A 14,803-nucleotide genomic window follows, 5' to 3' on the forward strand; every position below is an offset into this window, starting at 1 on the left:
TGTAGCTGTAAAGAAAGACTTAACCACATCTACTGAGGGGGACATTTTTTGTAAATTCTTTAAAATATTTTATAGTTTTTAATAAAATTCTGACATTTGATTGATTTCTTATAAAATAACTTATAGTATGTTGAATATCTGTGCTAATCTTCCATCTTCCTCCCTCAGACTGACTACAGAGGTGAAAATGACTGGCACAGAGATCAGCTACACACTGATGGACAGGTTGAATCCCGACTAAAAGCTGAGCTGGAGGAGAGCCAGAAACAACTGAAATGTGCTCATGACACTCAGCAAGAGCAAAATGGCAAAATACAATCGCTCAGGTATACCTATGTTCTGAATAACAGCACACAAGCACACCATCTCCATTATATATCAGACACAAGTCAGCTATGACATACAAAATGGGTTGACATATTGGTTGATCTCACCATTAAACCAGGGGTTTTGCTGCATTTTTAGTAGCTTTGAATATTATTTTATTCATTTGGATTTAATTTAATTAGTGTAGTTTTTGTTTGTTCTTATCAATGAATATGAGTTTGGAAAAAGACTTTAACTGTTCACCTCCCTAACTTTCAAATAATTACGTATTATTTTTTTGTTATAGCACTGTTTAGGGAATCTAGGTTCCTTGATTAGTTTTTAGTTTCGATATTGGTGTATGAACTAGTTTCTGTCACAGACACAGAAACATGCTTTCATGTAATAGTGGTGAAAAGTAATGTTATGATTGTGCTTCTCCAGCCTCGCCATAGCAGAAGGTGAGGAAGCTTTGAGGAGAGAGCAAACCAGAGTCCAGGAGCTCCAACAACAGCTGGAGCAGGAGAGAGCCCTGAGTGTCCGTAAAGAAAGAGAGGAGGAGGAAAGGAGAGGGGTAAGACGAGGACTAAAACATTGTTTATGCTAATTAAATGTACATTAAATATAGTTTACAGAGAAAACCAGTCAACTTGGTGTATTAGCCATGCCCATAGTATGGCTCTGCAGTGCTTCTGTGTTTTAAAGATCAAACTATGTGAAGAATCCAAAGTGTACTTGAGTTTCTTTTTTAAACTCAGAAAAATGACCCTCCTCTTCCCTCTCCAGGCTATGCAAGTATCCTCTGACCAGCAGAGGTCAGAGGTGATGGCTCTGAAGGGTCAGGTAGAGCAGGAGAGGGTGTCCTGCAGCAACCTCAGACGTGAGCTTCAGATTGAACAGTCTCGCAGCGTGCTGCTGGAGAAACGGCTTGACGACACCCAGAAGGAGCTAGAAGATGAGTGTCAACGTTCTGCTCACCAACAAGATCTCAGCTTGAAGGAAAAGACTCGTCTCGAGCGTCTCCTGACTGAGGCAGAATCTCGTTTAGGTGAGATTCACTCCAAACTTGCAGATGCTCACAGGAAGCTGGATGAAGAGAGAGACCGATGCTCCAGGCAGGTGGATGAACTCAGCCGGAGACATGAGGCTGATTCAGCCAGAGACAGGAAGTTTATCTCTGACATGCGTGCCCAGTTAGAGCAGGAGCGAAGGCAGGGAGAGGAGCTGGCAGCTGTGATGGACAAACTGAGGGCCGAGCTACTGCAGAGCAGAAGGAAGTTCGAAGAGGAGGACAGAACGAGGAGGGAGGAGCTGCAGAGGGAGCAGGAGGCCACCACTCGGCATCGTGTAGCTATGGAGACCTTGAAGGAGCAAAAACAGGAAGTAAGCCATGCTTTAGAGGTGGAGCGAGAGCGGTCTAAACGCCAAGGGGTGGAACTCGCAGACCTGAAGGAGAGACTCCGGCTGCTGAAGGACAAAGAGAGGGAGAGGGAGGAGCAGTGGGAGAGAGAGAGGAGGAAGGGGAGACAAGAGCAGATGGAGAGGGAGAGACGACAGGAGAGAACCAATAACAAACTGGTAAGATATCATCAATTTAGTTCTTACACTTCTCTACTGTACTCACCTCTTTCTCAAATTGAACTCTCATATTTTAGACATTTCTAAGATAAGTTTGATACATAGAAACACACCTCCTGATGAACATTTCTGACTTTAGTGTGAGTTGGAGTTGTTGAGAAAACAGGACCAGCAGCGTATGCAGGAGCTCCAGCACACACTGGTAGAGCTGGAAAGAGAGGAGAGAGAGATGGCTGCTCACAGGCTGTCTGGACGGACCACAGGGCAGCAGCACAAGGCTGCATCTTCACAGCATCTCCAAACCAACTTCCAGACTGACAGCGCCCAGGCAGGCAGCTCGCAACAAAACCAGCAGGTACACAAGGGGTTGTTATTATTCCATGAGCACTGCTGAAGGAACGGACGATTAAGCTAATTATATTTGTAATGCAGAAATGTAAACTTCAATGGACTCTTGCTCTCATGCTGTAGTTAAATGTTGTAAAATAAATGTACTTTTATCACTGTAGATGCTGTCCATTTCGTCATCATCATCATCATCATCTAGTCTGCTGGAGAGGTTGTTGAAGGAGAACTCAGAGTTAACAGAGCGAGTAACATCACTGAGTCAGGAGAGAGCCACTCTCAAACATAGACTCACCCTCCTGGAGCGGCAGCTGCGCCGTACAGAGAATGAGCTCGCCAAGATCACCACAGAAACTGAAAACAGACCCATCAATGATGTGACCAGCAACAGCAAGGTCAGTAGGAAACGCATGCACATACACACGTTTGTTATGACATCAACAATCGTGTAAAAGTCATTTTTGGATCAGATTTCAGATTAGATCAGATCTGTGTTGTTTTCCTTACTGTAGTTCATTTTTTCATATAGATTTGCCCGCATCCTAAGCACACTGATGAAACAATTACAACCTCTGTTCACTGGTTTGCAGATGCAGCGTTTGTATGAGCGTTACCTGCGCGCTGAGAGCTTCAGGAAAGCTCTGGTGTACCAGAAGCGTTACCTGCTGCTGTTGTTGGGAGGTTTCCAGGAGTGTGAGCAGGCCACACTGTGTCTCATCGCTCACATGGGGGCACGGCCCTCACCCCCACTCTCCTCCCAGCGCAGACCCCTCGGACGATTTAGGGCTGTCGTACGAGTCGTCATTGCTGTATCAAGGTAGAGAGGGTGTAAAAGTTGTTTTAGAGGTACATTAGCTTTGTGCATGGATAAAACAAACCAATGCTATTTTTTTTTCTTACAGAATGAGGTTCCTAACCAGGAAATGGCAAAGAGCCATTAGAAGATTATCTATTTCTGGGACGGTCAATGGGCATGCTCCAGGTCAGCTTGGTAAACACAATTTAAGATAATATTCATGGCTTGACTGTGTGTATGAGTGGGTGGTTTTTTTAATCTTGATGTCTCTTACAGGGCCTAAAGTTGAAGTTTTAAGGCAGCAACAGCCAAGATCAAATTCTGACTCTCCCCCACACAGAGACACAGTGTCCACTCTCGTTCCACCCAGCAAATCACCCTTCAGGTTGCACAACAGGTTTGGTCCCCTCTCCAGCAAAGAGTTTTTTTTTTTAATTTTAGACATTGAGTGAAATGTTCAAGTTAAAGACTCAAGAATTTTTTCTTTAATTTCTTCAGGTCGTACTCGAGCACCACTCTGGCCTCGGGGCATTCAGGAGGAACGTCTCAGGACCCAGAGCGGTCCCTGACTGAATATATCCACCATCTAGAGAAAGTCCAGCAACGGTTGGTGGGAGCTAAGCAAGGTGAGAAGCATGCAGTATAAGTTGGCTGAAACAGGTGAATATTTCCACGAGAAATACAGTTGAATGCACCAAGGTGGAAGACATAAAATCACTCTGGTGATGGTACCCTAGGAATTTGAAGCTATCCCTAAGAAACTAATAAACACAACTTCTTGGTTTCTGAGCACCTAATTAACATTAAGTGTGTTATGTGTAGTCACAGGGCACTGGGTGTATGATTTTTATATCTTTTAGACACATGCCCCTTTCTTTGGTCACTCATTTTCCAGGTCGAGTTCAGTACAAGACAGTACAAGTAATTCTAGGACAAATTATGATGTTGTGATGGGCAACCTAACATTTCCTGGGAACATGGTATCAAATCCCACAAAACCTCTGTGCTCTATCATCTCCCAACCTAGTAAACAAGACTCATTTAGCCGTGCCCCCTAAAGAGGAAAGGAGGATACAGTCAGCCTGTTCCCCTGATATGATTGGTTATCGGCAGCGCTGGCTGCAGGAGAACAGGACGTGGCTGTACCTGAGCTGCTTGTCGCCACTTTACCTGTATGGTCCAGGTGAGTGTGAGTGTAACTTACTCACTCCACCAAACAAAGCAGCACCCTGCTTCTCTCAGAATGGGTACTGACTTGTCAGCAGTCACTGAGTGCACTAGATATTACACTGCGGTCTCAAACAAACATGTCCTTGCAGGTGTCCAGCCCTCCTGTAATTCATACCATCATTTAGGATCATTTTTGCTGGTTACACATATATAATGTTACTTTTTTCAATTCTAAAGCAATATGAATGAATTTTGTTTCAGTGTATGTCAGCCTGATAGAAACAAACTTTAAAAGATTTAAATTTTGCTTCACATTTTTAAAAAATCCTTCACAGGGAAAGGTTTTTTTTGGTTGACATGAAATTTTTGTTAGCTGGAAACCAAATTGAAAACATTCTGTTGATGTGGTGCTTTTATGTTGTGATTGGGAAATTCCGACAACTGAGATTTGAGAAAGCTGTTGAGCAGCATTGTATTCAGAAGCTGCATTGTCAGAAATTTGAGCACAAGACCAATAATAAAGCAGTCATGCACAACACACAAAGGACAACGATAACTATGAGGTTTCTTGCTCGCTATTTGGTGGGTGATCAAATGTCAGATTTCTATCAGCACATGAAGGTGCCAAACACAAAACCCCACCGTGTCCAAAATCACTTACTATATTATATAGTGCACTTTATTTACCCCCTTCCATATTATTTTAGTGTCCAAATTGTGAAAGTGGGAAATTTATCAATTTAAAAAGTGTCCTCAAAATGAGAGAGAAAAATGCATGTACACTATACAGTTAGATGGATAAATCAACTATAGATACAAAAGCTGCTGTTGTGTGATGCTAACCCATCAGCAGTGATACAAAATGATTCTTAAGTGTTTGAAATCTTGATTTAAGGCTCAGTAGAGTTAACTGTTGAAGTTAACAGTGAATGTGTGTGGGGGGGTGATTTCAGATATAGCACAAGTCTGAACAAAACAGTGCAAACCAGTGGGTTGTCTTGAATGTAGAAAAAAAAAAAAGAAATTTAGAAATCTAAAAAAAAACAACTGGTATGCTCTGAAAAATGGTTGGCAGTACTGAGAAATAGATGTGCTTAATTCACAGTAAATGGACTGAAACATACAGAAACACCAGTATAATACTATAATGAGCCACGCTTGGTGTGGTAGATGCAAAATGTGGCTCGTTAACCATCAGACGGTAACAAAAATCTGCAGGAAATTTATCCTCAAAGACTGGAGTGTGACAGCCATGCTGGCAGTAGATAGTTTTTCATCTGTTTTCATTGCAGCTTCATTTTCTCATGTGTTGTTTGACAGAACTGAATATATATCATCTGAAGATGATAAAGGAGGTTCTGCTTACAGGCCTTTACAACATTCACTGATGTATTAAAATACTTGAGGTTTGTTCAGGATTTTGGCAGCAGAGCAGTCGTGGCAGTTGTATAATTCAAATGTTCCAGTTTTTTCATGAATGTGGTTTTCTAACAGGGTTTTTTCACTGATGTATAGCAGAAAAAAATATGTCTGATTACATAACTGTTGTTTGCTTATATATTAATTCAGTGTTTTAGTTAGCAACATATTATTTTTTAACAAATCAAATTTTCAGCAAATTCACAGTTGTCTTAATAGTAATCATTGAATTCACTCAAAGAAATGCAAGTCAAACCATCAACAATGGTTTTGCGTTTGACTGTATGATACCTTGGCTGCTATTTATGAAAGCTACTTAAGTCTTAGGATAAATGTTGGTTTTTTTTGTGTCTTCTCAGGCTCGTCTGTTCTCCAGCCCGACCCAAAGTAATCCGTCCACTGAAAGAATGAATGTCTCCTGTCAGCATATCGTTCAAAAACTGTCCATGCCTTACATTCATGCAGAAATTTGTAGAAAGGAATATCAGATAGGTGTTTTTTTGATGATGTTTTTTACAAGTACATAAATTATTTTTTAAGATTTTCTATTGTAATTTTTCTATTCTCTGTACCTCAGTATTTTGAAGGTCACTTTTGATTATTTTAAGTAGTGCTGTTTGTAATTTTTCAAATGTTTTTTTTTTTTTTTTTACCTTTTTGTTGTGATGTAAATAAGGCTGATATTCATGTGTCCAAATGTGCACTGGTTTTATACTGCAAATCTATGATCAACATAGCTAGTTAGTATATTATTGCATAAAGGTGGACCATATGTTTTTGTATTATCTATTGTTCTGCCATAAAGTTAATAAATATTTTAAATGTGTGATTACAAACCGGACTGTCATTTTTGCATAATGGAAGATTTTCAAGAAAGATTATGTATCAGATATTTGATTGTCACGTGCTATTTAATTTATTTAACCTTTAATGCAGGATAGATGATTAACCATTAAAATGAAATAACAGGAACAGAGTAATGGAAAAGAACAATAAACGACGGACAGGCTCTGTTAAAGCAGTCACAGGCAGATAATGTACACAGTAGACTAAAAACATATCTGTGGGATTAGGAGCAGTGTCACTTTTTTCAGTCCTGATTAAAACAATACTTTTTTCCCCTCAATTTTATCTTCTTTTTCTTTTGCCTTAATTCATTCTTGGCCTCTTCATACATGGCATGCTGAATTACTTTGTTATTCTGCTATTATAAAGTGACCCCTGATTAGTTAGACTTCTGCTTATTTCGCATGTAGTGAGATTTATGATTACTAGATTGCTATGAGTGCCCATTTTCTCCAATGTAAGAAAAATTACATGAGAAGTTGGACTTGATACAGAAAAGTACCCATGAAGAATGAAAATCATGAGATACTAAATTAAAGTTTGAATCTACAAAATAAATTTAATGAGACTGAGTCAGATATTTGACTTACTATCATAAAGTACATTGTTAAACTTCTGAGACTAAATCAAGATTTTAAGAATATTAAATCTAAATTTTCATCTAGAGAGTACATTTTTTTCATTTGTTTTAAGCAAATTTCATTCACTCCTGAGCAGTAAAACCTTTCCTCAGTATTTCTCTGTGTCTGAGGGTCACTGGGATGTTGATCATTATTACGTAACACAACTGATATCTGAGCAGCCCAGCAGCAGCCAATCATGTTCTGATCTGACGCTCTTTGCCTCCTCGGTCAGGGGTTAGTTCGTTTATTAACTCGGCAAACTCCGCTTGTGGGCGGTGTTCCATGTCTCCTCTCCAGTCGGACGTACTTTAGAACTCCGCCCCACGCCGTTTCTGTCGACGTGCAAAACGTTCGCACTGTGTGAAACATCAACACGGTGTGACGCACTTCCTTCGCATTTCAGCTCAGTGATGCTAACGCTAAGCTAAAGTAGGGGCGGGTGGTCTGTGTCGTAGATCGTTGTTTGACTTAGTATCTGAGGTGAAATAGTCCTGGCCCGCGTAGAAGACCTCGTTACACTTTTCTCGTATTTGTCTGGGATGTATGGATGGATAGTTGACGGAATCTCGTCGCTGTTTGAGCCCATTGCGGGGCAAAACCCCACCGAGTGGCCCGGGAAAGGTAACGTTAGCCAGGAGGTACCCACGCTACCTGGCGTGCAAGCGGGAGCACAGCGACAGGAGAGTCACGGCAGACCGGCGAAACGGAACTACCAGAGGTCGGTTGCTGAAGAAAGGGGCTGTTTTTCTACTACTCTGTGTAATAACAGCTGGATTGTACGTCCTCATATCCGCCTGGTTTGGCTACTAATCAATCAACGAATACTGTAACTGAGGTCGGAGGTTAATTAACAATAATTAACTGACTGTAAGCAAAGCAGCGCGAACAATCAATAACAAAAATAATAATGAGGTATTATGAGTACAGGCAAACTGCTGTCTTAAATATTTATTTCTTGTGATACAGGCTGTATTTTGTATGTTTCATAGACTAAATGATTAAATTGTCATTTTTACAGACTACTGTATTAGATAGACTTGTGAAATGTATCAATAATGAAAGTCGTTGCAACCCTATTATTTTGTTCATCCCATTTATATCAATGAGGGTGGACTAAATGCTAGAGACATCACTCAACCACAAACTACATCCTCCAAAATGACCATAAATTTGAATCAACACTTAAACAGATTAAACAAAGGATAAACAGTATAACCTTCATAAAGATTTGATGCGATTTCATATCACATCACTGAGGAAATATGATGTAGTTAGTATCACCCATCTCAAATCTCAAATTCTCTTTCTGTCACAGTGTTGATGTTGCAGACAGTGTTTGCCAGAGTGACCCGGTAGAGGTGAAAAGACGCAGACGAGGTTTGTTCACAAAACCTTTTGATATTTATTCCGAAAATATAAACAAATTAGGAAGGTTGTTGATTTGTGGTATCCTGTGTTTCAGATGTAGTCATCAGTTTTGTGAAGAAGACTGTGGCTGGGGTAGTAGGTCTGCTCAGGCTGCGGAACCCGCTGACGACCAGACGTGAGAAGCCCAGACATTATGAAGAGACACAGGTTCGTGCTCCATCTACCTCCTTCAGAAACATGCATTTGGAATTAAATGGAGGGACCTATTTTTTAGGTACCTTTTGCAGTTTGCATACACAAAAATAAAAAAACACATGTGGATGCAGTTGATTGCCTACACCAAACAACCCTGCTCCGAAGGCTATACTCAAGCCAAGATGTTAATTAGCAATTGCAGTCCTCTCTTCTCTGTTCAGTAGTGACCAGATTCCTACATGTAACACTGAATGCAAAAAGGGAAGAAATTAACACAATGTGCGTAATTAAGTTGCATTTGAGACACATTCTGATAACATGAAGTATAATGCATATGGAGTAGAACAAGACAAACTGTGTATCTAGACACAAGATGCTAGTTGTGAGCAAAGTCAGTGAGACTGTTACACTGTGCTGGACACTTAAAACTGTTTTTTATCCTGTAAAGTTTGAACAAGAAGATCAAGAAGCAAGTACAACTTGGGTTTGATGCACTGGTGTTATATTTGTGTTCTTCATCTTTAATGACCTTGTATTTCCTCTGTGAATTCAGCCTGTCACCCTGATGGGGATAGATGAGCTCCACACCTCATGGCTGAACAGTACTGAGTGGAGAATGGGTAAGTGGGGGGCAGCTGTTACTACAGGAAAATATCAAATTTGCCTCATCCACATACTTTCCTGTGTAGTCCTCTCATCATATTCCCCATTGTCATTTGGTTGATTTTGTCTTTATTCCACAGATAAACCAGGGGGTGGAGTGAATGAGAGGAGTGGCAAGAATCCCTTTCAAGGCTCCTCACCTCCTTTAATGAGGAAATACAGGTAGGTGGTCTAGTATTTGAGACAGTCTTTATTCCTACCATAAACCACGCATGTATAATTAAATCATTCAGTTGTCTGTGATTATATCTGTAGTGTTGTCTTATTAATCAATGTTTCCAAAAAGTGTCACCTTTTGAGGATTCTCCTTTGCTAATGAACATAACCTTTTTGAATCTAGTGGGACCGTGCTCTCTGCAGGCCTCCCTGACAGAGGAAAGGACAGGGAGAGGAGAGGCTCCCTTCAGCTGCTGCCTTCAAGGTCTACTCTGAGGGTAGGAACCGCTAACCCTGACCCAACCTGCAATGGCTTTGGACACAGCCGCTGTTACAAACCCAGTCTTACTGTGGAAGAGGTAAAATAATAAATTATTTTGCTCGGTGATTGGTTTTATACAAAAATAGTTTGTAATCCTGCATTGTTGTCACATTTTTATGCTTATTTAATTTTCTTAATGCCTCAAGAGACAAACATATATGTTAACAGAGAAGAACTGATAGATTGACCCTTTCTGAGTACATGTCTATGGAATGAAGTTAACTGGCTTTAACTTGCATGATTGTCATGTAATTAAGACCCAGCTTTCAAAAATTGACTTTCAGCTTTCACAGTGCTGTTTTGAGTTATATTTACCAAAAGAATCACCTCCATAATCATGCTTTAAGACTCTGTACCATTTGGCCTTGTCGGTGATGTGTTTGGGTTGTGTCTCTAGGCCATAAAGCAGAATGATAAGGAGCACTACAGGCGCTTGCTTGAGATGGTGACAGAAAAATACAGCAAAAGTCAACCACTACCTTTCAACCAAACAAAACCACAAGAGTGAGTATTTATGTGGAGATTATTGGAAATTCCACTTAACACTATAACTTAAGACGTGAGCTAATTCGTCTTCTCTGACTCTTTCCTCATTTTCCTTCCAGTGAGTCCCTGTCACAGGGTGAACACAAACCTGCTGCTTCAGGGAAAAGCTTTGAATCAGTCCCCAGGAAGACAGGATACACCGGTATACACCTCTATAGATCTTATTCGCCTCCAAAGAAAGTAGAATCTGTAAAAGTGTTATCGGGTAGTTTTAAGGAATGCTTCAATCTGCAGATTATTTTTCAATTATAAAATGCTATTGTCATTATGATATGCCATGATAATTTAATCCCAAAAAATCCAAAAATACTTAATTTACTACTAATTTTTGAACCGTAGCTTTAATTAAGTGATTATTCAGATCATGTTTTATTGATTAAGTAATCATTTCAGATCTAATTACCTCAGACTTGTTTAGGGCAATATTTTGAATAGATGTAAACCATTCCTTTAATAAACATCTCTTGCCACATTACACAGTCAGCTGATTCGGAGTAGGTCCCTGTCTATGAAAATGTTCAGGTTGGACTGACATTTGTGTCTGTTGCACAGCTTCTCCAAGCATGTTCACATGGAGGGCTGCACCTGCAACCAAGGACAGGTTAGTGTGGTGTGTCTTTGTATGTGCGTCTTGTGTATGTTGGTGTTTTTTGTTTTTTTTTTTCTAACCTGTTTCTGACTCATCTTCAGGTGGGGCAGCTTAACTTTCAGCAAGTCAGTCAATGGCGGCTTTGATGACACGCAGCCTGTTAGAAATGCAAAGGTAGCCATTTCTCTCGCTCTCTCCCGCCATGTCAAAGCATTCATTAAGGTATAATCATGCGTGGAAACACCAGTGTATTTATCTGTTGTGCCTGTCTGTGCATCGGCAGAAACAGACAGTGGAGCTGGACCTCTCTGCAGAAGTGGCGACTCGCCTCAATCTTGTGGACAGAGAGACTCCTGCTGTCAGTTTGTCAGAGACGCATTCTGTGCACACAGCACATACAAGACACAGTGATGAGGACATACCGAGGCTGACCAAGGTGAGATTAAATGTTTGAGAGAGTTAGATGTGGTCTCACTGTGTTGAAGACAGCATGGATACTGTTTATTTCACTGCATGTGTTTATTGTTTGTGTGTAGGAAATGGCAGCAGAGGTGAGTGGTGCTCTGGCTCAGAGTGATCCCAACCTTGTTCTAAGCGCAGCTTTCAAACTCCGCATCACACAGAGAGACCTGGCCACACTGCAGGAAGGCGGCTGGCTCAACGATGAGGTAAGGTGTAGGCAGAGTCTGAAGACAGTTTTGGTATAGTTCAGTAAATTTGGAATGCATGAATGTTGAATGTTCAATGGACATTCAAAACACTGTTTTAGTAAGCAACTGTAACTATTTACATATTGTATCATACATACACTGTACATATCTTGGTACATTTCAAATCAAATCAAGTTTATTTATAACGCACATTTAAAACAACCAGAGTTGACCAAAGTGCTGTACTATAAAATACAAAGAAATAACACTTCATTAATAGAACATTGTGGATGTGTTAATATGTGGCCAATGTCAGGTTTTTTTTACATGTAATCTATTGTGCTTTTTCTGTTTCCTCTGTCAAGGTGATGAACTTCTACCTGTCCCTGGTCATGGAACGGTGCTCTGGCGAAGGGGCAGGATCGAAAGTCTACTCGTTTAGCACCTTCTTCTTCCCGAAGCTGCGGGGTGGAGGAGGCGGACAGACTGGAGGACATGCTGCCGTGAAGCGCTGGACCAAGGCTGTCGACCTCTTCCTCTACGACCTCATCCTGGTCCCTCTGCATCTGGGTTTCCACTGGGCGATGGCTGTGAGTCAGAACCAAAATGACTATTTATCGTTTGTTAGATTTATCATTTGTTCCTTTGCCATATTCCTCACTTCAGCTGGTGATTCTTGACAAAGAGTGCCCATAAAAACTTGAGAGAGTTAGAGCATTTTTAACCGAGAAAAGGGAAAAAAATTATTATTTGGTCACTTTAATATTCTGAGCATTAGATTCAATTGGTCAGTGTCAAAAAGTGTTAAACATTAATTTAAAAAAAACTTGAATAGATCCAGGAGGTGCGGGGGTAATTATACTGTATGTTTTTAACTTTTTTTCCTCACTCTCGTTCCAGGTGATAGATTTTAAATCAAAGACAGTGAAGTCATATGACTCGATGGGTCAGAGGCATGATGACATCTGTAGTCAATTACTGTGAGTCCTTGTTGTGCTTTTTAAGCTTCGGTTATCTGGCAATTTTGAATGTTTTTTTTCATACATTCCTGTATATTATTACATAATTAATGGCATCATTGTGTTAATTTTCCAGCCTCTATCTTAAAGAGGAGCATAAAGCAAAAAAGGGCAGAGAGCTTGACAGTGCCAAATGGACTATTGGGAGCTTGAGGGCAACTGTAAGTTAAACGGGGATGAATGACATGACACTTTTACATTTTGTCTTTCACTGTGAGATTAACGAGCTTGTATTGTGTTTGCCTTGTAGGAGATTCCCCAGCAGAAAAATGGCAGTGATTGTGGTGTTTTTGCCTGTAAATATGCTGACTATATCACAAAAGGAATGCCTCTCACCTTCAAACAGGTATATACTGTATATTCACTTAATGTAGTATTACCTTTTGTATCAGTTTAAGTATTATTTTTTGCATCACTTATTTTTTTAAACTTAAAGTAACTTAAAGCAACGTCTCTTTCTCTACAGTGCCACATGCCCCTATTTAGAAAGTTAATGATTTGGGAAATCCTCAACCAGAAGCTGCTATAGAGGATCACAACAATCTCCTGACCATTATCTGCCTAACAACAGAGATTTTTCTCAATGGGAGCAACATCTGTGTCCAGAAATTGGATGGCGAAGAAAAAAAGAAATAAATGGGCCAAAGAAGTGAACTGAAATCTAACCCAGTTTAGTTGTTCTGGTCTGGAGAAATCAAACACTAGTCTTAAGAGTTAATTATGTCCCTTTTCCAATAAGGGACATATTGATGTTTTGTAATCTCTGAGTTGTAATTAGAGACATTATTAGGATTTAGGAAGTGTATGTCTTATACAAGCTTTGGCACTACTGACTGAATGGCTTTTTTATTGACTTTGGATTGTTTATTTTACTGTTTTGAAGTATTGCCTGAAGTGCCTTCAGCCCTCTGACACTGAGCTCAACATAGAGCATGCTTTTTTTTGTAAACTACTTAATCACACACAACTCCAAGTCACTTCTGAGGAGTTGGACTCAAAATTCATTATTTTGATTGTCGTAGTCAGTGATATTTTGGTGTAAATTGGCTGTTCTCCTCCCTATTATGATCAATACAGTGGATGGCAAATGACTACATTTAGTCTCTGTTTGACATAAAGACTATGAAAATTAAAATACCTCCTTTCCATACAAAAAATGCATGGTTGCGTGCTTGTAATACAAGTTTTACAATTATTTATGATTTGATTGAATGAGACAGTGTTTTTGTAGTGTGTGAATAGTTTGTTTTTCCTCCATGAGCAGAGTGTTAATAGTTGTTTGCTCATATGTAACAAAGCGCTGTTAGATCTGAATCTTTTCTATGAACATGATGCAAGAGGCTACCTAGGGCTGTTACATTGACTTACAGTGTAGTATACTGCATAACAAACTACTGTACACACATGCATGTTTGAGTTCATGCTTTGAAAATGTGATTTTTATTTTTTTTCTCCAGTAATAAAGTATTTCTTTTTTTTAAATTGGCGTTTGATAATTTGAATGACTCATGCAGTGCCACTGGGAGGTTCATGTGTAGCTGGAGGGTTTTGAATCTATATTACAATAAATTGTCACATTTACCTTCATATCATGACAAGTAGTCACTTTCTCACTCAATAAAATGAGCAAAGATTTGTGTTTTTACATAACAAAAACACAAAACTACACACTGCAGACATATATTTAACAAGGAGGGGTGCCGTACATGGTTATTGGGTATTTTAAACACATTGGATTACATGCATCTCATTCTCATTTCATTTATGTTTGACAAATATGCATCGCATTAAATTCGTTAAGATACATTTATTAAACAAAGTTAATAAATAAGGTTTTTGCATTTCAGTGCGATTAAATGCATTTAAAAAAATCTACTTGTATTGTTCTTTTGCATTTATTTATGAGGATATTATGAATTATGTTCTTAAAATTCATGGGTGCCAATAATGTTGACCGTGTAAAAGTGGTCGTGTCCTGTTAAAATACAGCTTCGCAGGAGTGTTAGAATGCGTAGTAGCAATGGAAGATGCTCTTAAAATGAGCCAAAATGTAGTTCAAAAATGACATCAATTGCTTAAAATATAGGGGACCATTCAATAAACCGATTCTTATCATTAGTAGTAGTGGTTTAGTATTAGTACTAGTACTAATATTACAATTAATGATTATTATTATTATTATTTACTTTATTATTTACACCATTTATTTGCC

At 39.5% G+C, this 14,803-nt stretch overlaps 2 protein-coding genes across 6 annotated transcripts in view; both read left to right on the top strand.

Moving 5' to 3' along the window:
* The window catches only part of pcnt (pericentrin), a 37,367-nt gene extending 30,917 nt beyond the window's left edge, over positions 1 to 6,450 (top strand). For 4 of the 5 annotated variants that reach the window (XM_071497440.1, XM_071497443.1, XM_071497441.1 and 1 more), the window contains 10 exons: positions 169 to 326; positions 751 to 880; positions 1,093 to 1,884; positions 2,024 to 2,239; positions 2,394 to 2,624; positions 2,820 to 3,046; positions 3,132 to 3,220; positions 3,302 to 3,422; positions 3,524 to 3,651; positions 5,974 to 6,450. In XM_071497440.1, coding sequence (XP_071353541.1) covers positions 169 to 326; positions 751 to 880; positions 1,093 to 1,884; positions 2,024 to 2,239; positions 2,394 to 2,624; positions 2,820 to 3,046; positions 3,132 to 3,220; positions 3,302 to 3,422; positions 3,524 to 3,651; positions 5,974 to 6,005 — 2,124 coding nt within the window. In that variant the 3' untranslated portion in view covers positions 6,006 to 6,450. The remainder of the gene's footprint in view (positions 1 to 168; positions 327 to 750; positions 881 to 1,092; positions 1,885 to 2,023; positions 2,240 to 2,393; positions 2,625 to 2,819; positions 3,047 to 3,131; positions 3,221 to 3,301; positions 3,423 to 3,523; positions 3,652 to 5,973) is intronic. The other variant, XM_071497442.1, reaches the window with a different exon arrangement.
* Positions 6,451 to 7,456: 1,006 nt separating this feature from the next.
* On the top strand, positions 7,457 to 14,073 carry senp2 (SUMO specific peptidase 2). Its single transcript, XM_071498423.1, has 17 exons — positions 7,457 to 7,801; positions 8,399 to 8,460; positions 8,546 to 8,658; positions 9,200 to 9,266; positions 9,390 to 9,471; positions 9,650 to 9,824; positions 10,185 to 10,291; positions 10,393 to 10,475; positions 10,886 to 10,934; positions 11,024 to 11,096; positions 11,206 to 11,358; positions 11,459 to 11,590; positions 11,938 to 12,162; positions 12,473 to 12,552; positions 12,668 to 12,752; positions 12,842 to 12,937; positions 13,058 to 14,073. The coding sequence occupies exons 1-17, from the start codon at positions 7,623 to 7,625 to the stop codon at positions 13,118 to 13,120; spliced, it is 1,824 nt and encodes a 607-aa protein (XP_071354524.1). The 5' UTR covers positions 7,457 to 7,622; the 3' UTR covers positions 13,121 to 14,073.
* The last annotated feature ends 730 nt before the right edge of the window (positions 14,074 to 14,803 follow it).

The sequence above is a fragment of the Trachinotus anak genome, unplaced genomic scaffold, assembly GCF_046630095.1.
Source record: "Trachinotus anak isolate AG129_WGS33_773 ecotype Australia unplaced genomic scaffold, CSIRO_AGI_Tana_v1 ptg000015l, whole genome shotgun sequence".
NCBI lineage: Eukaryota > Metazoa > Chordata > Actinopteri > Carangiformes > Carangidae > Trachinotus > Trachinotus anak.